The 24381-nt window shown below is 40.8% G+C and overlaps 1 protein-coding gene and 1 pseudogene across 2 annotated transcripts in view; both read right to left on the reverse strand.

Moving 5' to 3' along the window:
* Window positions 1-212: 212 nt before the first annotated feature.
* GRM5 (glutamate metabotropic receptor 5) overlaps window positions 213-24381 on the reverse strand; it is a 417272-nt gene continuing 393103 nt past the window's right edge. The window contains exons 8-9 of the mRNA XM_081100132.1: window positions 19252-19347; window positions 213-3238 (exon numbers count right to left, since the gene is read on the reverse strand). Coding sequence (XP_080956258.1) covers window positions 2323-3238; window positions 19252-19347 — 1012 coding nt within the window. The 3' untranslated portion in view covers window positions 213-2322. The remainder of the gene's footprint in view (window positions 3239-19251; window positions 19348-24381) is intronic.
* On the reverse strand, window positions 19821-22189 carry LOC308525309 (large ribosomal subunit protein uL16-like; annotated as a pseudogene). The gene has a single exon. The product of its transcript is annotated as a large ribosomal subunit protein uL16-like (transcript).

Below are 24381 nucleotides of genomic sequence, written 5' to 3' on the forward strand. Positions count from 1 at the left end.
GTCAATACAGTGAAACTTATTGTACTTGAGAATAAAATGGAACTCAACATAGGGTTTTACGAAAGACATTTTAACACTTAGGTAGTAAAGCATATTTAGAAATGTTTCAATGTCTAAGAATCAAGACAGTAATCCTCAGGTGAATGCCACCCTTTAGATGAGGATCCAGGGATAATAATACTTCAAGATATTTACATTTGTTTTTTGAGTAGAGGCAGACATTTACTTTCAATGACACCTTAAAATTTAGCTAGGTTCAAGGGTCTCATCATATTTGGAATCAGGGAGCTCTGATGATGCTATTTCAAATCTGTCATGGGAGGTTTAAAGTTTTAAATTTATGTTTGAGTAAATTAATGCTAGCTTTTAATATTTTATATTGGGAGATTTGATTTAAAATTTAACACTAAAACAGGTACCAGGAAAAGGAAATCCAGCAGTATATTTATTATAGCTTTTAAAAGTAGAGAATGATAAAATATGGCCAATGGATATATTTCTATTTCTGAGTTCTTTTTTTAAGTCGATATGAAATAAAAAAAATACATACAAAATAAGGATATTGAGCAAAAGAAAAAAAGGTTTTACCTATATTTCTGCCAAAAAAATGTACTTCTGCCTCACCGAAAAAGTTTTTCATAAGGCTACCTTTAGTATAAGGCTGGGTCAACTGAACTTGAAACTTATAGGACATTTCCTCCTTTTATTACTATCCTTATTTAAAAATCAAAAACATTTGGCACCTGAGGATAGCCGTAATGGGAGGAAGAAAGATGACAGTGGATGCAGGTCTTGAGCTGTGAATGCTATCTATATGAGCCTATCAGAGCATGTGTATTTCTATTATAACTTTAAATCTCTTTTCTGCAGTATTCAAAAAGTGACAGTATGAAATGCACAAAATGATATTCATAATTACTTTAAAAAGGAAAATAGTCATAATTGCTTTGCCTCTTTTTGGAATGGCTAAGAAAGACTGTGTGGTTTATTTTCATTAAGGTTCCTCTGTTTTAGTATTCTGTATTGCTTTGAAAAAAATCTACATTTGTCATAGTTCATAGCTGCCCTGTTTGCAGCAGCCAAGAAAAGTTAAAATCACTGCTCACTGGCATGGCTAAATCTCTGCTAAGCCGACTTGACACAGTTTAACATTTCCAGTGTATTAAGACTGTGTTAATTTTTTTCAACAACAGTGCCTCCAGTCATGACAATGTCTTCATTGGGTCTTTGGACCATTCTTCCAGTGGTGGGACTTGAAAAGAACAGAGGAGCTTTTTCTGCAGCAGGTTCTCAAAGAAAGGAACGAAGAAGCCCAAATGCATAAGCTAATAGTTTAGCTGGCAATGCTAAGGGAACAGCATTCACAAGGGGGAGTGGCCCCAGTTCATGAGAGAGATAGCCAAGCTGGAGCTTAAGAATGATTATTATAAAGAGCATTCCCAGCTACACAACGCACCCCAGTAAGGGAATTACAAAACAGTATTCCAGAAAATATTTTTTTTTGCTACTCCAGTATTGATTGGCAACATGGTGAAATAGTCAAGAAATCTTCCACTGGTTTTCTTGGTCGATGGAGGTGAATTGAAGTAACTAGATGGAATCTCGGATGCAGGCTTTTGGAAGAGGATTTCCCAAACAAATTGGAGAGGAAAGGAAGCCTCTGGTTAAAAGCCCTACATACATCAGCGCACCACTCATTATCCAGTTGTATGCTATGCTTCGGACACACTCACTACGCCTCAGTAAATGCCGGGCTCAAGGAACTGCTTTTCAAAGTCTTTAAAAGAAAAGGGGAGGGGAGGGGGGATGGCAAAGAAAAGAGGAACAAACAAACAAACAAAACAAAACCAGATAGGTTGACGTTTTGGTCCCAGATTTTCAGTTTGTTAGAAAATGTACATTCATGTTTGGTGAATCAAAGACTCTTCTGGGAAAAGAACTGAAGTAAACACACGGAAACTCTGTACAGTTGCTTATCGACTATGCTTTTCCCCTCCATGATGCTGTTTCACCTCATTGCTTCCCTAGAGCAGAGCACTTGGTATGTAACGGTTTGAGCAGACTCCTGCCAGCCCTCAAAAATAGCAGTGTTTCTTAAAAGCCCATGTGTTCTAAGGCCACTAGAAGAGAATCTGCCAAAAGATTTGTCGTTGGTGTCTTCGTCGGTTGATGTTAAATAGCACTATTTAATCTCACGTCTCCAGGGCGGCTTTTACTCCACATCTTCCACCGCTGATCTAAAACCCGGCGACTGCACTGGTCACCGTGCGGACACGGGGCGGCCTGGCTCCATGGGGAACCCAGCGTGGTTTCCAGTGACTCTCACAACGACGAGGAGCTCTGAGCGTAATCTCTGATGATCAGTGTGTCATATTTGGGAGACGATGGAATACACAGGGCCGATTCGGACACTGGCGAGTTGGGGGTTGTGCTCCCCGAGTCCACCGAGTCTCTGAAGGGGGACGGCGGGGTGAGGGCCACCAACTCCTCCAGGTCCGGCTTGCCCGCTGCAGCCTCGGGCCCGGGCGCCGGGGTCTCCAGGGCAGCGCCCCCCGCCGGCGGGGCCGCCGCTGCCGCCACGGGCTGCGCCCCGGCCGTGACCTCGATGGCGGGCAGAGGCTGGATCTCGGCGAAGGTCGTCACCGTCGTGGGCAGCTGGATCTCTTTGGGGATCAGGTAGGAGGAGCAGAGCGGGGCGCCCGCGCCGGGCCCGGGCGCGGCCGTGGACAGCATCATGGAGTTGAGCTCGCTGATGTTGGCCGTGAAGCGGGTCACCACGCTGCTGATCTGCTCCATGAGCGAGCCCTGGGAGGCGCTGCTGCGCGCCGCGGGCTCCGAGGGCAGCGCGGGCGCGTCGTCGTCGGGGCGGCCGGCCGAGCCCGCGCGCTGGCTCAGCGTGCTGATGGGCGAGGGCGAGCGCGGGCGCGCGGGCGCGGGCAGCTGCTCCTCGGCCTCCGCCACGTCGTACAGCGCCTTGGGGCTGGCGTCGGGGGGCTCGGGGCCGCCGGGGCCCGCAGTCGTGCAGCTGGCGCCGCCCGGGGCCCCCGCGCTGGTGCCCGCGCCGCCCGCGCTGCCTGCGCCCAGGCCGCGGCTCTCCGTGCTTTTGGGGAAGGGCTTGATGACCGCCGTCTGGTTGGGATTCTCCTTCTTGTTGATGTGGATGGACAGGCGCTGCCACAGGTGCTGCCCCCGGCCGCTTCTCTCGTTCTGGGCCCACGTGACGGACTTGCCATTGGAGCTGCGGAGAGAAGAAGGGAGAGGAGAGGTGACTCAGCGCGGGCCCCATGGGCTTCCCCAGGGGCGGGTGGGGAAGGGGCTTGGATTGGGAAGGACCCTTCTTGTTCCTTCAGGAGATAAGGCATCAACAGGACGCCATGGAAAGAGATTGTGGAAGTGGCATTTGCTTGCTGGTTTTGTTTTGCGTTCAAGTCAGCTCCCTCCTGGCTGGCCTTCTGTTGATCATTTCCATGAAAGTGGTCAAAGGGGATATTGGTAAGGGGGAAGGAATATTTATGGGGATTCTGCAGTAGCACTGAGCCCACCCGGGATTGCACCAGCTGGTTACACTGCAAACTTGGAGGCCAGGGCTCGCAGTATTGTGGCTCTGCGCAGGCCAGGGGCTTCCTAGACTTGGCGGCCTCTGAAAGGAAAGAACTAGGACCTCCACTCACCAACCCAGGCCTGGAGAGAAGGAGGAAGAGTCAAGCGTTACCAGGAAGTAGACAGTAGTTCCAGTTCAGTTTTTATTCTGCCAGCCATTGGTTGGTGTATTGAACTAGGGATTTCTATATGAATTCCTGACTTTGAAAATGGTTTTTACTTAGTCTGTCTTATCTTCTGGAAAATAGAAATTCGTATGAATTTCTAATGAATTAGAACTTTTTTACTTCATAGAAAATTTCCTCACCAATTTATTTTCAGGCTTAAAATTTGAAATAATTCTATGAGAGAGCATCTAATATGTTGCCTTTGGCACCTAACATATTGCTTTCAAATTAGGGGCTTATGTATTATCTGACTAATGTTCTTTCTTAGGGTCTTTTTTTCCCTCTTTCCTTTCCCAGGCAGTTCTTTTTGGTTCTACTCTGGGATCTGAAAGCTGCTCTGATGAAGACTGTATTGGTGCCTCTGTGCCTGACCGCAGAAAATGACACAATGGCCCCTGAAGCTATGTGCGGCCGGAGGATGTGGCTTGACCTTCAGGGATGTTATATGAAGAGATCCTGGTGTGATTTCTCATCATGAAGGAACTTGAGATCTCTTTATCTGGGGGTCTGTCTGGGGGTCTAGACAGCTCGATTCTAGGTGCTGTGACCAAGAGATAGCCTTGGGCAGTCTGTAGATAAAAGGCTCTGGCCACCAAATTTTATCATCTCAGCAAGTGGTTTTTAAACGTGACTGTGCATAAGACTCATCTAGGACATTTGTCAAATATCCTAGGCAGGATCCCAAGAGATTCTGTATTGGGTTCCAAGGACCTATGCGTTTTACAAGTCCTCTCGCTCTCCAAAGTGAGTCTGCAGCAGGTGTTTTGCAAACTGAGAAACTCTATCAGGAAGCTCTCTGTTCTCTCCAGGTTGCCATTCCTCCTTTGGCCTCCTGGAGGCCAAGTTAGAGGGCTAGCCTGCCTTTGCCAGGCAGGGGACTGAATTGTGTTTGGAGCCCACCTGTCTTGGGGTTACCCAATTCACTCTGCCTGAGACACCCACTGCCTTGATCACAGGCCACTGTTTCTGTAGCCCGTAGACCAACATGCTCCCCACCTCTTTTCCACACTGCTTCCAATGTCTTCCTCTATCCTTCTGCACTTTGTGGTCTTCCTTTCTCTGCCCCTTTGAACTCATTCCATTTAATCTACCCAGGGCATTGCACCTTGGTGTCCTTAGGAATTGGGGAATGTGAGGTACCCTCCACCCCCACCTCTTTTTCTGCAACGGGTGGATAGAGTATATTCAGGTTTTCTGGTTGCTCTGCATCCTCAGTAGCAGAAAAGGCCCTGCCAACCTGTAACTTTAGTTTCCAGGGAAGTTTCATGGTTTGTTTTTACATTGTGCATCACCCTGGCCTGCCGCCTTTTATGTTTTTAGTGCATTACTTTTCTTCTTCCCAGGTGTCCACTAACTCTTGGAACATGACACAGAATAAATGGGCCAGATTATTTATGGGGGTTTGATTTGGAGGATGGTTGCCAACAACCCCTTTCTCTCCTACCAGCAGGATGAAAAATAGGCATGTTGGGAGGGACAATACATCTTTCAGTTCTCTGAGGCCACTTTAATACAAAGCATGGGCTAGAAACTAGAAGCATAACTGGATTTATTCTCCAAACTTTATCCTAGGGAAGTTCTTGCTCCCAGCACAGAAAGGTTTTGATGGAACATAACTTTGGGCGTTAACAGTGACAATCCTTGGGATCACATGTCGCCAGGCCCCAAAACATGATAGCAGATCAAAAACCTTTGGATGAATGTGTGAGAAGGAAACTATCTTAACCAACTTATATGCACTAAATACTGATATCTTTCCTGCCACCCTTGCTCACAGTGCCCATGGTCATGCGGGAGAGAGTGCACCAGGCAATCAGAATAACAAAGGAAATGGACACAGGAGACACCAGAGACAGGGAGTCTAAGTCTGAGCACTTCATTTCATTTCGTGGGTAATAAAAAAAATTTTTCTACAAAGTAAATGGAAACTCTTAGGGGAAAAAAAACACACCTCTATTTATGACATTAATCTGTTTATTAGTAGAATATAGTTCCCATGAAGACAGGGACCTTATCTATGTTGTTTATTGGCACACAGATTTTAATAAGTGTCTGATGGATGAATAGGGTTCTTAAGCTAACAGGGAAGTTTGTGTTGTCCTGGCAAGTGTAATGGACAAAGAATCCTAAAATCTGGGCTCTAATTCTGGATCAGCCATCCTGGATGCTTACATAATAATAATCATCTCTTTAAGCCTTGGTAAAAAAAAAAATAAATCTATCATTTGATGAAGGCTGTTGTGAGGATGTAGAGAAAAGAGTCTAGCAAGGAGAAGGTACCTATAGATTAGTTTTTGCATTCCAGAATACTACATTTCAGAAAATAAAAACAGTATACTCAGTGCCATTTTGAGCTCTGTTTTGAGGAACAGAGAATTCAGTGCAAAGTAAAATATATGGACAAACCATAAAATATTTCTGGTTACTTCTCTTTAACATGACCAACTGTAACAGCAAATGGAGTTTCATAGGGCTTGGTCTGTGGTCTCTTTTCTCACCCCGAGCTCCGTCCTTGGATGACAGCATCTACTCCACTAAATTCCACATTATTCATATCCCACATCTTACTCCTTCCTGAAATGCTCTTTCATTGTGCTCTGTGCTCTCTGTCTTTACCTTCCTTTTTGCTTAAACTCTTCCTTTTTAAATTTTGATTTCACCTTAATTGACTTTTCTTGAGGGATGCTTTCCTGACCTACCCCTGACTAAGGTACTCAGAGTCCTGCCTCAGGTACTTAATAACTCTTTGCTATATGTACATCTCATTGCTGACTGGTGTGACTTGAAGGCACAAACAGAGGGTTCTTTATTGTCTGTTATATCCTTAGTACCAGTGCATTGCCTATAATACAGTAGGTGCTCAATCATATTTTGGGGAAAATAATTGGATAAATGCATTTCATTTAAAAAATCATACTGAATTGTTTTTCTGTTAGAATTAAGTTTTAAAAGTAATTCAGTATTACTTAAATTCTCTTTTTGTCTTATGGATCTATTTTTTTATAACTCAAGGTACTGAATAGTACTTTGTGTATACAGATAAAAGATTTCATTAACTAAATATGAAAACACAGATCTTGATATCTACGATGACTATCACAAAATGTTTATTCCTTTTCTGTCATTCACATATATCTGTTTTAGTGAAACTTCTCAGTAATGAAAGCTTACAGAGGCAGTATGAGCTGTGGACTCCGAATGTGGGTCCAAGATTTGGCCCTGAGTGACATTGGGCAAATAAATCACTTAATACCTTTAAGCCTCTTTGCTTATTGGTAAAAATGGAAGAAATAAACCTCCCCTGCTCACCTCACATGATTTCTGGGTGGAACCAAAGGGTAATGCCCATGAGGGTACTTGAATAAGCAAAGCACCTCTGTCAGGGGATATTTATCAACCTTTCCATTCAACTGAGGCACAGTGTTGTTGATTATTACTTAGGCTGAGGATTTTTTTAAAGCATCAGGATTGTACATTTGTCCTAGGGGCCTGAGGTAAGAAGAAGGAAAGGGGACTTGTCCTTACCTGTCTAGAGCACTTCACCTTACCCACTGAATGTCTTCTTCATTAGAGAAGGAGGAGGAAAGAGGCACAGAGGAGAGACAGGACAAATCATTTGCTACATCTGGGAAGGAGGACAAACTGGCCAAAACAACAACCAACACAAACACTAACAAAACTTCTTCCTCTTTCCAGGCACCTTTTTCCAAATACAATTGTATGTAATTAAGCTATTGTTTTATCATATATGACAATTTTCTCTTTATCTCTGAAAAAAATAAAGCAGCATTTCAATAATGTTATTTGAGGGATAGGGTTTTACTTTGTTTATTTTTGTTTATATTTGGGGTCTGCCAAAATTTCACTTTATATCTTTATTCTCACAAGTGTACTCTCTGTCTTCTTTTCTATGTGGGACACAAATAATTTATTCATTTCAAGCCATCTCTGAATGTCAGTTCAATGACCTCTCCCATCTCTCTATTCATTTGCCAAAACCTGCAGGAATTAGAGCATTCTGCTATGGCACACCATTGTTAGGAAGCAAATGTTAATACAGAGAGTTTAACCATCAAAAGTCTATGGAATTTAGAATTTTTGTGCTCATTTTAAAAGGCTGTTGAATGATCTGTATGGTTTTTTTCCCACCTCAGAACTTGTTTAGGGTTTTATTAATAGCATATAAACAATTAAAATTCTCAGCGTATTTTATTTAATGGGGAAAAAAACCTCCCAAACTCTTTAGCCCTTATTCTCTCTTTTGTTACTTGGCTTATTAGTACATTCATAAGTTGCACAGTTTCAGGGCATCAGAATAATCAAATATATCCTCTGAAAATTACCAAATTCTCTTTATGAAACAGTTATCTTAATTACTAACCTTTCTTGTGTGTGATTTTGGGCGGAGGGATAGGCAGGAGAGAGACACAATATGATTTTGAGCTTCCTAATACAAAAAGTATCAAAAAAAAAAAAAAAAAAGCTTGTAACCTCATTAGCAAATATGACTTTGGAATGACATCAGAAAATACTAGGTCAATAAGAGAATTTCATGAATTAAGAATATTATAAACTGAAGATTTGCAATTGCAGTTCTATTTTAAACTCATTTTGTTAAACTTTTAAAATCAATATATTGTTTTCAGTGATTTGCTTTGAATTACGAAGTATGGAAATACAGTTTTTAAAATATGCCAAACAATTTGATATTGTTGCTATTCAGACATTTTAAATTAGGTGGAAAATTTCTTTCTGAGCCTTTTCTAAAACCTGATGTCTTGGTTTTGACAATTGCACTGAGAAATACACCATAATATATAAGAATATGACAGAATCATCTATATACATTTCCCCAGGTACAGCATAAATGGATGTAAATAGCTACTTCCCTGACAAAAATAACTTAAATGGACATGACAATGTATGCATTAGAGATGTATGTATAGAGAAAAACACTTGAATAAATGGAAATGAAGTCAAGGACTAAATTACTTATTATAGACACACACACACACATCAATGCTACCTTATATTTGCATAGTGCTTTACAAAGCACTTTTAGAATCATTCTGATTGTCAAAGGTAGATAGGATCAAATTCTTTATCCCCCGTTCAAAAATGAGAAAACTGAAGCTCATTGAGATTAGGTGATTTACCCAAGGTTATAGAGTTAGAAAATGACAAGGTGGGACTATACCGTAACATAATTTCCAATTCCATTTTCCATGACAGACCACTGTCTGTATTTGCTTTTTGAAGTGATCTCTCCTTATTCCATGGAAGAGAAGTCTCAGATACTACCTGGTGATGATATGTGTTTTTAAGTAGCTAAATTAGTCATTTGATTTATGTTTTCTATTAACCTATATCACTGTACTTCTTAATCATATACTTTGCACTCTCAAGAAAGCACCCTATACTTCGCTCTTTGGATGTTAACTCAAAAAGCACAGGTTGATCGAGCACCTACATTTGTCACATATAATGAATGGATGCCTTGATGATGAAGGCACTTGAAGCTTACAAACATATACATTAATATTATATGGCAGTTTTTAGCCTTTTTTTCATGCTATCATACAATAAAAGACAACTGTCCTATACGCAGCACACATAATTCCTACTCCGATAGTTCTCTCTCATTTTCTCTCTGACTTATTTGGAAACCCAGGAAATGAAAATGGTATAATTTCAAGCATAACCTTAAATGTGCACTATTTTGAAAATTTTGGTGTTTCAACTAATATTGGTAACAGATGCTACGTGATAACTTCACAAATGATTTTATTCAACAATGATTTTTTTATAGTGACTGAGAAGTATTGATATAAGAAACCACACTCAAAGAGGGTAAAATTGAATTCAAGAGAAAAGATACATAGAGAAGGCTAACAATATGAGTTACTCACAGTATTTTGATAGAAAGAGGCTGTTTCTACCCCTCCCTACCACCCGTCAGCACCTTGAAATGAAGAAGTAGATGAGTGGGTGATAGGTGCTCAGGGTGAGGAAAGTGAAGGTGAGGGATTGTAGAACATGGGAACACTCAGTGAGTTCACTGAGTTTCTCTAGGTTGATGCTCACAAGGGATTCAAAACTTCACAAGAGGAAGAAACCATGCCCAGCAGCAGGAGTGTGGCCAGGGGATGCTGCCTGCCCATAGGAGACAGATGGCGTCTAGGCCTCGAATAATTAGAAGATTACGGCAAAGTACAAAAGGAGAGTGCTGGGCATTGGCTTCCAGGAAGAATGTCAATGACAGAAATCAGGAATCTGCGAGGAGTTTTCCAAAGATAAGCAGTGGTCGGGTTTGAGTGTGTGGGGATGGAGCAAGGAGTTAAGGCATCAGAGGATAGTTTCCATTTTTTTGTCCACTATAATATTCTTCCTGGCCATCCCTGACCTACATGGATCTTCTTCCTTGTTCTTTCTTTTGTTTTTTGAATAACGTAGTGATTAACCTTGGGCTCCTCCTCCTGCTCCTGCTCCTTCCTTTTCTTTCTCCTCCTCCCTCTTTCTCCTTCTTCCTCTTTTTTGGCAGCTGGTAGCTAACATACATTAAAGAAGAAGGGGTCCTGGCCCAAGCCCTGGCAACCCAAGCAGATCATTTCAGATGACAAATTATTAGGTTTATTAGAGGCCTTGTCTCTAGTTAGTTATTAGGTTTCTGCACTTATATGCCAATTTCTTTGATTTTTAATTGATTTGTTGGGGTGACATTGGTTAATAAAATTGGTTAGGTGTACAATTCTATAGCACATCATCTGTATATTGTTTTGTGTGTTCACCAAGTCAAGTCTCCTTCCATCACCATTACCCTGCTCCACCCCCTTATCCCCCAGTAATCATCATACTGTTGTCTGAGGTTTTGTTTGTTTGTTTGTTTTTAATCTCCTCACCTTTTTCAACTTGGGCTTGTTAGTATCTGGAATTCATAGGTGGTCTAATATGTTAGGTCAGAGAGATGGTTCAAGTATTAGATACATATGTAATCTACATGCTTCATCAATAAATGAATGAATACAATATAAAGAAATACTTATGGCTTCTTTTCTGTTATTCTTCAACTGTAAGAATTCTACATTGTTATTTAATATTTTACATATTTGATTTTCTTTCTTGAGCTTAACAAAACCAACCGAATGTAGGAACCATGTCATAATCTTTAAAACCTCACCCCAGCTTCATCCATTGACCTTACTCATCATCTGGCCCCAGTTCTGCTTCTACTTCAGGAAAATGTTATGGCCTAATTAATGTCGGTTATGTTAATAAGTCTTTAAGGCAATGAGGAACTCAGTAGATCAATACAAGTCAAATAGTGGTGTCCAGAGTAGATTTAAGAGCTTGTTTTCATAGTGCAGGGTTACAGTTTTAAGATACTAAAAGGTATGACAAAAAAAGAGGATGGAAAGAAATATACTGATACCAAGAACTATTGTGAAAAGAAAATATATTTGTTCTTGTCCGTTAGAATTTTCTTGTTAGTATTCAAAGAATTCAGAGAAAAGGTTGTGCACTGGGGAAGAATTTTAAAGGAAGGATTTGCAAATAAAGTGGACTTAATGAGGTGTAAAGCCTGGGGAATCTTGAAATAACATGGATAAGCAAAACCCAGTTAGCATATGTATTGTACATGTGGCTAAATAAATAAATAGAAGGTAATTCCATGTGTTTAATCTCATGAAACCCTTGCAGCAACCCTGTGAGGTGGACTTTCCCTCTCTTCTGAGTAGATGGGAGGGAGCAGTGGCTGCAAACTTCCATGATAATTCCTCCAGAGCATATCTCTTACTGGCTGTTAAACTTTGGTTTAACAGCAACAGGAGGCCTTTTCAAAATGTTACATGTCCATTCAGAGTAACTAATGGTAAAGTATAGCTGCTATGTCCCCTAAGTCCTCAGAAAGAGGTATTTGTTGGATCGTTACAGAGGTTTCTTTCTCAAATTAAGCTATTTCTTATGATCCATAATTCAGTAACCTGGACTAAAATCTCAAAACTAAACTACTCCTCATACTGAGATTTAAGTTCTAGGCTTTTTAAGGTTCTTCACCTAAGATTAGAGGTTTTTTTTCCTTTTCCCCAAAACAGAAAATGATCCCACCTCCCTCAACCTCCCCTTCTCCCTGCTGAGCAATCATATAAAACCCAGATTAAAATTGAGTAAAGAGAAAACAAAAGACACAGCTGTTTTGTGCCTGTGGGCTGGTATAGGCAGGACGACTTTCTGAAGGAATCCAGCTTGATTTAACCTTGAATAAAACATAGGGTTGGAATTAATGACAGAGGAGAGGGAGTTTGGGGAAGGTAATAGCTCCCATTTGAATAGAACTTTACACTCCAAAAGGAGTTTCACTTATTATATTTGACCTCACAACAGTTGTCTGACAGAGCACTTATAAGGTGGTAATTTTAATTACTTCTTTAACAATCTGTTTCTGCACTGAACCTAGAACACTCCAAGGGCAGTGACTACAGCCTCTCCTGTGCTTAGTGTGGTGCCTGGTGTGGAGTAGTTGGGCTGGGAATGTTTGGGAAATGAACTAAATCCCATCACCTTGAATGCTTGGTATAAACAGGTATTATTAATGTGTACTATAGATGTAAACACTGAGGCTATGGAAGTTAACTAAGTTGCCCAAGTCAAATAAAGGCAGAGCAGTGCCTCAAATCTGACCTTAAACCCAGAGTCATTGCCACCATGCAATACTGTCTCTGTGCTAAGTGCCCAGATGCACACACAAACTAAGGGGCAATAAGACACACCCTTGTGGAGCGTCCAGGAAAACAACAATACCCAAGTTTGTGTCCATAAAATAACCAGATAATAAAACTCTCTACCAACTGACCTGAATAACGCAGAGATAAATCCCGAAGGACTGTAGAATAAAAGAATCACAGGATTTTTATAATGGTTGCTGGAAAAAATGATTTGTTTAGACAAAAGACTTCTTTTGGTCTTAGTTAAAGCATCTCTCTTTGATGTAAGAATTTTCACTAAACCACTCTACTGTGTTATTTAATATTCCTGATCTTCATTTTCCTTATCTGTACCATGGAAGTAAAAAAATACCTTGCTTATAATGTTCTTGGGAGAATACCTATAATATATGAAGGGACTATCACAGTATCTAAGTTATAGTAATTATTGTAATTATTATTTATTTTAGAACATCTCTAAATATAAGTTAGAACATTAATTTGAAATTGACTTTGGGAGGGAATAAAGAGAAGTCTACTGCAGGGGTCCTAATCTATTGCTAAGCAACTAATTCGGGCTCTATTGTTCTAGAAAGGCAGAATCTTTCTTTTTTGTGGATCCTGAATTTTATATAACTGTGTGCATAGCCCTAATCTAAGCACTCAGTTCAGGTTTATTACTTAGTTTCTATGTCTCTTAATTCTATTTGCACTGGCAGAAGTTATAGAAATGATATCAAATGAGGAGTTATTCTGACACATTATCCTGTGGGAGAGAGCTTCTATATTATATTGAGATGATCTATTTTTCTGACTCAGTTCCCAAATAGACTACATATTTTCAAGGGCATTAGTCATGTCTTGGTCACTCTTTTATCTCCATAGTCTTGAAAGTGCTTGACTCATAGTATGCACTTCATAAATGAACATTAAATGAAGAAAGTAATAATGGAATGAAAGAAAGGCAAAACAGTCCTAACATATTCATTACATTTTGGGGTTACTTTTCAAATATGAGTTTCAACTAATTCAATAATAACTACCATGACATCACTCTTACCAGGTTCTCTAAGGATTTATTAAACATTTATACCCACTAAAATTAGATGCTGCATCTACTAGGTGAAAATCAGTTACTCAACTGATTGGGGGTTAGTAGTTTACATAACTGATATTATGGCACAGCAATAATAAAAATAACTTGGTACCGCCCTCCTCTCTTCCATCACTGGTGGGGGATTGTAGATCTATCACCTTCATTTGACTAAGGGAGCTCTTTCTCAAAGAGAGACTGGGAGGCTCAGAATGTCTGTGACTCTCCTACTGGGGTCCAACATGAGCACGTCACACACAGACTCCATCAAATACCCCTGCTGAGACAGGAGATAAGAACATTCATTGAGGTTTTAGCCATTCCTGATGGTGAACCATCACCGTATGAACACACACAGTGACAGGGTTTAGAGAATTTTCGGTTCGTACAGTACCCCCCTGTTTAGGACTCTTGTTCACTTCTCCTGCATTCAGGAGGACTCTGCTCTGAAATACACTTAGACTGGGGGTCCTTTTTCTCTGAATCCTCCCCAGCACTTGCCATTTGTTGATTTGTTGATGATAGCCATTCTGACAGGTGTGAGGTGGTAACTCGTTGTTGTTTTGATTTGCATCTTTTGGATGATTAGTGACTTTGAGCATGTTTTCATGTGTCTCTTGGCTTTCTGAATGTCCTCTTTCGAAAAGTGTCTATTTAGGGCTTTTGCCCATTTTTTGATTGGGTTGTTTATCTTCCTTTTGTTAAGTTGTATGAGTTCCTGTAAATGTTGGAGATTAAACCCTTATTGAAGATAATATTGGCAAATATGTTCTCCCATGCAGTGGGCTTTCTTGTTGTTTTGTTGATGGTTTCTTATGCTATGCAGAAGCTTTTTATTTTGATGTACTCCCATTTGTTTATTTTCTCCTTAGTCTCTCTTGCCCTAGGATATGTGTCTGTAAAGATATTGCTATGACATATATCTGCAATTTTGCTGTCTATGGAGTCTTGTAGGGTTTTTATGGTTTCCCATCTTACATTCAAGTCCTTTAGCCATTTGAGTTTGTTTTTGTGTATGGTGTAAGTTGGTGATCTAGTTTCATTTTTTTTGCATGTATCTGACCAAACTTCCCAGCACCATTTATTAAAGAGGCTGTTTTTACTCCATTGTATGCTCTTGTTTGTCAAATATTAATTGAGTATAATGGCTTGGGTCAATTTCTGGATCCTGTATTGACCAGCGGTTCTCAACCTGTGGGTCGCGAACAATGAAAATACATCCTGCATATCAGATATTTACATTAAGATTCATAACAGTAGCAAAATTACAGTTATGAAGTAGCAACACAAATAATTTTATGGTTGGGGGTCACCACAACATGAGGAACTGTATTAAAGGGTTGCGGCATTAGGAAGGTTGAGAACCACTCTAATTAGAAAAGAGGATCAGAGTGATTATTTCCATCAAATATAACTAGAACCATGACAGAGATAAGCACAGGATAGCACTGGGCCCCAGGGGAGGGTACCTCGCACAGACAGAAAAAGGTCATTAGAAAGACTCTCCTAGAGTACATGCCCTTGACCAGAATTGAACCTGGGACCCTTCAGTCCACAGGCTGACACTCTATCCACTGAGCCAAAGTGGTCAGGGCTCTTTAGAAGGAAGATAAAACCACCTCAAAAAGAATGATGTATATAATGGATTAATTTCCAGAGCATTCACAGATGCCATTTATGTTGCAAGTCTTCCTTCCTGAATTGTTTTCATTTTTCAATTGAGGGATTATTTTAAAGCAAATAGATGAACCTGGTGAAAGGGAGAAAGAGAGTGAGGAGGGAGTGTGGGAAAGAGAGGCTTGGTAATGACTTCCATGTGAGGGACCCCTTTCTCCAACCTCATCTCCTTCCATCCTTTCTTTCACTTTATGGTTGGAATACATCATAATTCCCCAACTTGTACACTATTTCAAGCCTCTGAGGTCTTACATGGACTGCTCTGTGTCCATGTAGAGTTCTTTTTCCCTCTTTTTGGTACGTATTCAAAGCTCTCTGCCTTTCTCCTTTCCTTCTTCTAAGGAAAAAGTAGAGAGGAGAAGAGCCCTGACTGGTTTGGCTCAGTGGATAGAATGTTGGTTCAGTGGATAGAGCGTTGGCCTGCGGACTGAAGGGTCCCAGGTTTGATTCTGGTCATAGGGCATGGAGAAGGGAGAAGAAGAGAAGGGAGAGGAGGAGAAGGGAGAGGAGGAGAAGGGAGAGGAGGAGAAGGGAGAGGAGGAGAAGGGAGAGGAGGAGAAGGGAGAGGAGGAGAAGGGAGAGGAGGAGAAGGGAGAGGAGAAGAAGGGAGAGGAGGAGAAGGGAGAGGAGAAGAAGGGAGAGGAGGAGAAGGGAGAGGAGGAGAAGGGAGAGGAGGAGAAGGGAGAGGAGGAGAAGGGAGAGGAGAAGAAGGGAGAGGAGGAGAAGGGAGAGGAGGAGAAGGGAGAGGAGGAGAAGGGAGAGGAGGAGAAGGGAGAGGAGGAGAAGGGAGAGGAGGAGAAGGGAGAGGAGAAGAAGGGAGAGGAGGAGAAGGGAGAGGAGGAGAAGGGAGAGGAGGAGAAGGGAGAGGAGGAGAAGGGAGAGGAGAAGAAGGGAGAGGAGGAGAAGGGAGAGGAGAATCCTCTGTCCTTAACAGGTGTCAGTCTGCTTCCCATAATTCTATGTTCTAAATATATTTTTTAAAAATCTGGTTCAGAGAAAAAAAGACTACAAATAGATGACTAGGTAAGTAGCTTTTCTTATTTCATCAGTTCATAAGGGCTCTGGGCAACTTTTAATACAGTGAACTTTTTTTTTTTTTTAAGTCAAACAAGCCCTGACCTCAGCGAATTTACCTCAATCAGATTGAGGATGTTTTTAGCAAAGGCCAGCTGAGGAGTACTGTAATTACGTTAATAACAATGTACCTACCTATATAGTTTAAGTTTAAAAAATTTGGCTCTTTCTGTGGTTGTTTGAACTTCCTTAGCCCCTCCATGGGACTGGTTGTTCAGTAATGGTTGCAGAACCAGCCCAGTCATTTTCAGAGTAAATATGATAATGACCATGACTCTGGGAAGCAACTGGGGGGAGTGAATGAGAAAGAAGGCCATATAGGCTGATGCTAAAAGTCTCTATAAAAGTCTCATACAGTTATCTTATTTCCAGCTCTATTTAATGCCACAGTAAATAAACTGGGGTTGACAACTCTAACCTCTTATTAGAAATGGTTTACATTGCATTTGCCTCCTCTATGATATGTCTTCTCTTAATATTCAATTTTAAACTTACTTCTCCTGGGAAAATGTCAGTGTGTGTGTGTGTGTGTGTGTGTATTTATATGAACAAATATAAAGTGGGGAAAAAAATATTTAAAGGTCTTAGAAATTTTGGCCTCTCCTTTGTCTGTCTCCAGGCCTTCTGTCCTCCCTAATGGAAAGCTCTCTTAGAGCACCGAGGGGCTTCCTTCCTCTCCCGCACATTCTTTCTCTCTCTGTGTCAGTTTTTATTTAATGCTAAACAAGTGGAAAGGAAGAAAAGGTAGGAAGAGAAAACCATTTGTTCCCAATTAACTATGCTTATCTGAAGGGCAGGGAGGGTTACTCCAACAGAACTGTCTTTCCGACAGCATGCTCTGTGTGCCCCTGCACCACCAGGACATACATACCAGTGTAGTAAGCCTTGCCATTACTTTGGCTATATCCAAACAAGTGAGGAAACAAAAGCTATGTGGTGTCTACCATTCCCAGGGTCGACACATTGAGTGCCCACCTCTGTAGATCTAGATCTCACCCAAGGAAGTTTGGTCTGTGTGCTCTGGGGCCCTCTTACCCTATGTGTCCCACTGTCTCTCGTCCATTCTCAACGAAGGCAGCCTTGAGCAAATCTAATTGCTGAACTGATCAGATCTGAGAGTTCTAAGCATTGACCAAATACTCCTAAGAACACTGCAGGACAGAATTGAGACTTAATGTTTGGCGTGAATAGCTCTATGTCCTCTTTAGATGAATGGAGTATTCCTACATGTCAGTAGAAACTGGCTAAGACAGAATGACCTAGGAAACATGTAACACTACAGATTTCTACGTCATATTGTCCAAGATTTTGCGTTAGTATGTTTGATAGGCAGCCAAGTTTGCTAGGTTTAGAAACTCCAGTCCTACACTCTGGACAGAGCCCTGTGCTCATTTGATAGAGTCTTTTGGCCAGTGAACTTGGGTGCTGTTTGATTTTCAAAGACAGGAATTGGGACACTTTATCATATCTTGATGGAAGGAAACCAGCAGTCCCACTAGTAGTCTCTTGAGTCACTCCCAGAAAATAATCTCTTGAGGCTTAGCTTCCGAATATACTGAGATTAAAAAAATAGTTGTAGAAAGGAATCGTAGGCCTAAGGCCATCAGATAAACCACTGTGCACACATATGTACACACACTCTCATTGCCTTGCCTCTAGGAGCCAAGGACAAAGGTGGCCAAGCTCTTAGCCAGAGCTGCACAAATGATTGCTCAGGCTGTATGCTGCACATTTCCAGGCGCCATTTTCACGCACTGCAATGTGAATGGTCCCCCAGAAGTTGTGCAATGCAGTGGTCCTTGGAGAAAATTAGAAATTATTTTGAAAACCTGAAGGAGCCCCTACTAGAAAGCAAATGCAACATTTGGGGTAAAAGGTCAACAGGATAAGTTTTTGCTATACAGCTGGCTCTCAAGCTCTGCTCTCAGCACATGCACACACACAGGTATATACTCTGCTTTCTGCACTTCCCTTTCCTTTAATCAAGAGTGATTTCCAAGAGCTTCCCTTACACACCTCACAGGTGGATTGGGAAGTGCCACAACAAATTAGAAGTGGAGAGTACGTTCATGGTGAGTGATTTCCCAACTTCTAGGATCCTCCAGCATTTTGGAACTGTTTAATGCCAATCTTGACGGTCTTTATCTCCAGAACTCTTTTCCTGAAACCCCGTCGCATGCAATAAAGCACGTTTATTTCATGCAACACAGCTTAGTCTATGCTTCTAATTACAAATACCCCAGTTTACTGGGCACAGCTCAGTGGGGAGTGCCTGGTATGAAGGAACATGCATAGCGCAGCAACAGGGAGTGTTTGCCACCAAACACAGAGAAGTAAAGGAGATGCAAAGCTACGGTAGCTAGAGGAGGACTAGCTTTCCTGATTTCAGTTCATGAAAAGCCTCTTGCCTCCATAGTTCACTAGTTTGGCATGGCATTTGCCCTTCTCTGTGAGTTGATGTTGTTATGCTCAATAGAAGTCAGATTAATTCCCAGGCTTGTCTGGGATTAGGAGCTGGCATCTTCCCTCAATTGTAGTTCTTTTCTCAAAACCAGTGTTAGGCTTTTGCATTTGTTTTCCTAAGTAATTGGATAATCCCGAAATGTGAATTTCCTCCAAGCTCTTCCACTTTGCAAACTCCAGAAGCAATTAACCAATACATTAAGATCCGTGGGAGAACTGTGAGGTAAGGCTTCAGACATGCAAAGCGCACAGCCCTGGGAAACAGCAGCACCTGGGACAGGAGGCTCCCATCACTTCACAGGAAGATGGTATGGGTTTTGCAAATCAAACACACACAGAAAACCAGCGATGGCCCAGGTTGGACACACTGTATGCGGTGCACAGTTGAGTGAGGACCCAGACCAGGGAGCCACCTGTTCCTCTAGCTTGCACACATGTAGCTCACACCACCTCAGGCCACTCACAGTTTGCTTACCTGCTCATTGTTGCTCTCCCACCATTCCCCATACTCCCTTTGGGGGTGAAACACTCTATTTCCGACTTGTGCTGGGCCAGTCTCCTGTCTTTGTACCTGGTATGCATGAACAAGGACAGGAGCAAACAGAGAGATGTGATTGTATGCTTAACTGGCCAGGCTGAGGAAGAGCTGTGGCTGCAGAGGGTCGCCCCGTGCCAAAACAGGGCCTCCGGCTTTTCACTTCAATGGCTGCCCCGTGATACTTAATAGATGATTGTGATGGTATATGCATAAGACTGGAGACCATTCTGTTATTTCTTAGTTAAAGCACATGTGATCTACCCTTATACATTATTTATTAATCCGTGAGTTTATCAGATTTAATAGTCAACGGTAAAAGCAATACAATCCCTAGCATCAAGAAAAAGATGAAGATAAGTACATTAGTGTTTATTTGGTGTTTACCATGGGCTAGACAGGTAGAATGTTACTTAAATTTAAGTAACATTATTTAAGTTGAATTCTGGCAACAACCCTGTGGCAAAGGCCCTGTTGTTATTACTAGTATATCCATTTTTTTTCTGAAGAAGAAACCTAAGATTGTAAGGATTAAATAAATTGATCAAGGATTTTGGACACAAGCGGTCTAAGTTTTGAACCCACATTTTTAGCGATTATAATATGTTGCCTTCAATTATCAGTCTTTTAAAAAATGTATTCTTGTCATTAAAAAAAACCTTCATTAAGTGGTACTATGTCTGAACATTATGTACAGGAATGGGCAAAAGTAGGTTAAATTACCAGCCATCATTACCTAAAAGATAAGCCATAAGTAAGGATGCAAAATAATATTAATAAGGAGAAGACAAATAATACAAATAAATAATACAATTATGAATAAAATAATACTATGAGAATAAACTCTGTTTCATGTACTCTCAACTGTAAACCTTGTTTTTACTCCCCCCACCCCCCGTATATTAGAGACTGGTGATGCCAAAAAAGAAAAGAAATTCCTTTGATGTGAGAGGTTTCCATGACCATTAGGCTGAAGTTTGAGAGTCAGTATTGAGTTGCTTAATTGTGCAGGGTGGCTCAGACAGCTTTTGCATCAGAATTGGCAATTCCCCAGACCTGGAAGGTACCAGATGTTTCATCTAAAATAAGCTATGTGATTTTCAACATCAGTGTGCTCCATGGTTCATCAAAATGAGCCTTTATATTTAAATGACAGTTTTCAAAGCCAACATGCTTCACACAATAATCTGTTTTACTTATCATTTAAGCCTGTGGGGTAAAGAGGCACTGCTGTACCCAGTTGCCTAACGAGGTAACTGAGACTTATTTAACTGACTTGACAACATCACCAGCTTGTCAGTAGAAAATAACTGCCAGTAGAGATTGCAGGGCCCCAGAACTCTTAAAGTTTATCTTTATTACCTTTTTTTACTTGTAAAATTGGAGCCTGATATGATGTTGCTTCATCCATTTTTGGTATTCAATAGTCAGTAATAAAGTTACTATCAGAAGACTTGTTTACCTTGGTATGGTCACTTTTTAAAAAAAGTTTCTTTTCCTGCTGTCTCAAAATTAGTATTAAATAAACCAAAACAATTAAAATCATTATTAGTCCTGGGATTGAGGCCTTCCTCTTAATTTTTTCCTCTTCAAAGATGTTCAAAGTATCTAATTTTTGAGTGAAAATGGCTCATTAAATCAAGTCTAATGGATGGAATAAATTACCTTATTCAGTAGACATGAATTAAGCACCTATTACATTCTAGGCAATGGGCTTTGTCCTGGGCATATAGAGATTAATAATCCATGGGTCCTACCTCATAGAGCTCACACACTAGTGGGAGAAAGAAGGGAAGCAGACAGTATATACACAAATAACTTTAGGTCTAGGCCATAAAGAAGAGAGGGAAACACTTAAAGACTTGGTTAGAGGAGGTAAAGCATTGGACCAAACCACATGAGTAGCCTTTATTTTACCAAAGAAAATACCTCAAAAGAGAATCCCTTGTGAAGCACCAATCATTGAATGGCATTCCACATGTCAACAGAAAATATTTTGTGCCTGTTTATGAATTGGGTTGCACAACCAGAATACTTCTCTATAGCATAAATTAAAAGAATATTAATAGAACTATTGATGGTCACTCAAAGGGGTCTTTAAACTATGGGGATAATACTCTAACCAACTGAGCTACCCAGCCAGGGCACAATACTCAATATTTTTTGGGGGGTGGGGGGTGGGAATAGAAAGTTGATTTATTGGTGGGTGTAAGGTGGGGACAACACCAAGACTCTCAGAAGTGCAGGGCCAGCCATTTGTCCAGGGGGCCACGATTAGGGATGTATTTGACCCCACAGCCACCTGGGAGATGCTTCTCAGCCACCGTGTCTTCAAACTCATCTGCATTAAACTTAGTAAAGCCCCACTTCTTGGAGATGTGGATCTCCTGGCGGCCAGAGAACTTGAACTTGGCTCTGAGTAGGGCCTCAATCACATGCTTCTTATTCTGCAGCTTAGTGCGGATGGACATGATGACTTGGCCAATGTGGACTCTGGCCTCTGTGCCCTGGGGCTTCCCAAAGGCACCCCGCATACCTGTCTGGAGCCTGTCAGCACCAGCACAGGCTCCAGGCAGGTATTGTTGATGCAGATGACGTGGAAGGGGTAGAGTTGCACTCATATATGAAAGCCATCTTTGCCACAGCTTTTCACCATGTACTTGACACAAATATAGGCAGCCTCCAGGGCTTCGGAGGAGAGCTGCTCCTATTCATCTGACACCATGTGGCCACAGAGTGGGAACTCATCTGCTTTCGCCTTCTTCTGCCCCAGGTCAGAGATGCAGATCTTGGTATCAGGGACACCTCGGCAGAAGCAAGACTTTGGGTATGGCTTGTTCTTGCAATATTGGTAACCCCGGGCTGGGCGGCAACCCATAGCAACACAAGGATTTTCAGTGGCACCAGGATCTTCAGTGGCATGCCAAAGGGAAAGAGGATCCTCAATTCTTAACACTACCCTACATAGTAGGTGCTTTTATCCTCATTCCAAAGAGATAGGCATTGAGGATCAGTGTCAATCGCCCAATCTCACATCGTGTGGGAAACCTAAGATTAGAAATTGAACCTCTCTGATTCCAGAGCTCCTCTTATTTCCATTAAACTTCTCTCTAAGTAACAATGCTAGTAACTTTAGAAACAAAACTATGAAGGCTTGTTATTTACTTTTTATCTTCTTGGCCCCATTTTCAAATGAATGGTACAGTTAACAAGACAGCCAGTGGAGAATCTAGTATAAGACTTTAAATTTTGTTTCTTCATTTAGGTTCCTATAGATGTACTATATATATTTAGTTTATATCATTTACTTAATACTCCATGTGCAAGGCACTGTGATAAGGGCTCATGGGTAACTCTGTGCCATTGATAAGCTCACAATCAAGCGTAGGAGGATGAAATGAAAACATACCATTTCCAAACAATGTGAGAAGTTTTATTATAGGAGCATGCAAAAATATCTACCTAACCCATAGTAGAATGGCAAAAAATAATAAAAAAAATGTTAGTGAGATATGATGCCTAAGATAAATCTTGAAAGATGAGTGGGAACAGTGTGAAAAGATGAGTAGGCAAGCAGAAGAAATATCAAGAGCAACCACATGGAGAGGCTTAGCAACATGGGGTATATAGGGAAACAGTGTTCAGTATTTTTATGGTAATCAAGCATATAATAAGTCAAAGTAAAATGGGCTGGAGAGGCATATAAAACATATAGCTTATGGATGAATTTATCCTGGAGATTAAGAGATTCCACTGTGATATTTTAAGCTAAGAAAAAAATATGGTCGGAATTGACATTTAGATAAAGTAATATGGACTCGAGGGAACAAAACTACAAATAGACTCATACTATTGCAATAGTCCATGTGAGAGATGATTAATGCCTTAGGGTAGTGATGGGTGAAAAGTAGGGTACGGTTTCAAAAATACGTCATAGGTAAAATGAGTAGGATCTATTAGATGATGAGTGTAAGAGAGATGTGTGGAATGCTACTCCAGTTACTGCCTTGAGTGGTATACTTACCTAAGTTAAGAAAATACAGAAGGAATATATTTGGGGTAGAAAGAAGAAGCTTAATTTTGGAATATTGAGTTTGAGATGCTGGTGGGATATCCAAGTGGGCATATTCAGTAGACACATGGCTATAAGAATCTGGATGTTAGTGGCCATCATACACTGGGGAGACATCAGCATACAGATGGTTGCAAATACCATGAGAATGCTCAGTATTCGTAGAGAGTATGCGGAATATAGAGTCAGACTTGCTCACCCTACCTGTTCAAAAACTTTTATAAGACTGTTAATGCAAGCATTTTCTCAAAATATTTACTGAGTACCTATCAAAAGCCAGATACCGAATTCAGGGTTTTTGAATCTGCTATTTTTTTTTTTACAGCCTCCAAATGTCTAGATTTGTGCTCCATATAGTGTTGACACTTTGATTTCTGCACCATAACCTTGGCATGTAGAACTGTCATAAAAGTTTTAATAAATTTAAGAATGATTTGTTCTGAAATTAGCTTTAGCTACCTTCCTTGAAGATTTTTTTGTTGTTGTTCCTTTCATACCTCCTTTATCCAGGAGATCCTAGTTCATTTTTGTCCATTCTACAGGAGCCCATGTTCATCTGGTGAATTTAAAAGATGTGGGGGTAAGAATCAGGATTGGATCGAAAATGTAATTTCTCCATAATGATTCAAATAAAAAATTCCATTTCTTCACTCCCATTTCTCCTTCCCTACCAATATCTGGTAAACATTGGATTACTGAAATTTCTATATAGGCTATGTGGTCCAGAATGGATAAGTGAGTCCAAAATGAGATGAAAGATTAATAATAATGTATATATTAGCTGAAATAGCAGAAATTGGGGAGATGATACCTGAAGCTGGAAGGAAAGGAGAAGACTTTGGTTTTAGTTAAATAGAAGACAGTAAATGCAGTGTCTAGTGAAGAGTTGAAGATGAAGGAAGATCTGTATGGTCAAGCAAGGATTACATACAGATTCTTCAAATGGTTTGAAGGGAAAATCCAGTGAATGAAACAAAGAACAATGGGTGTAAGTGGAA

Source organism: Myotis nattereri (genome assembly GCF_964212035.1).
Source record: "Myotis nattereri genome assembly, chromosome: 9".
NCBI classification, from domain to species: Eukaryota; Metazoa; Chordata; class Mammalia; order Chiroptera; family Vespertilionidae; genus Myotis; species Myotis nattereri.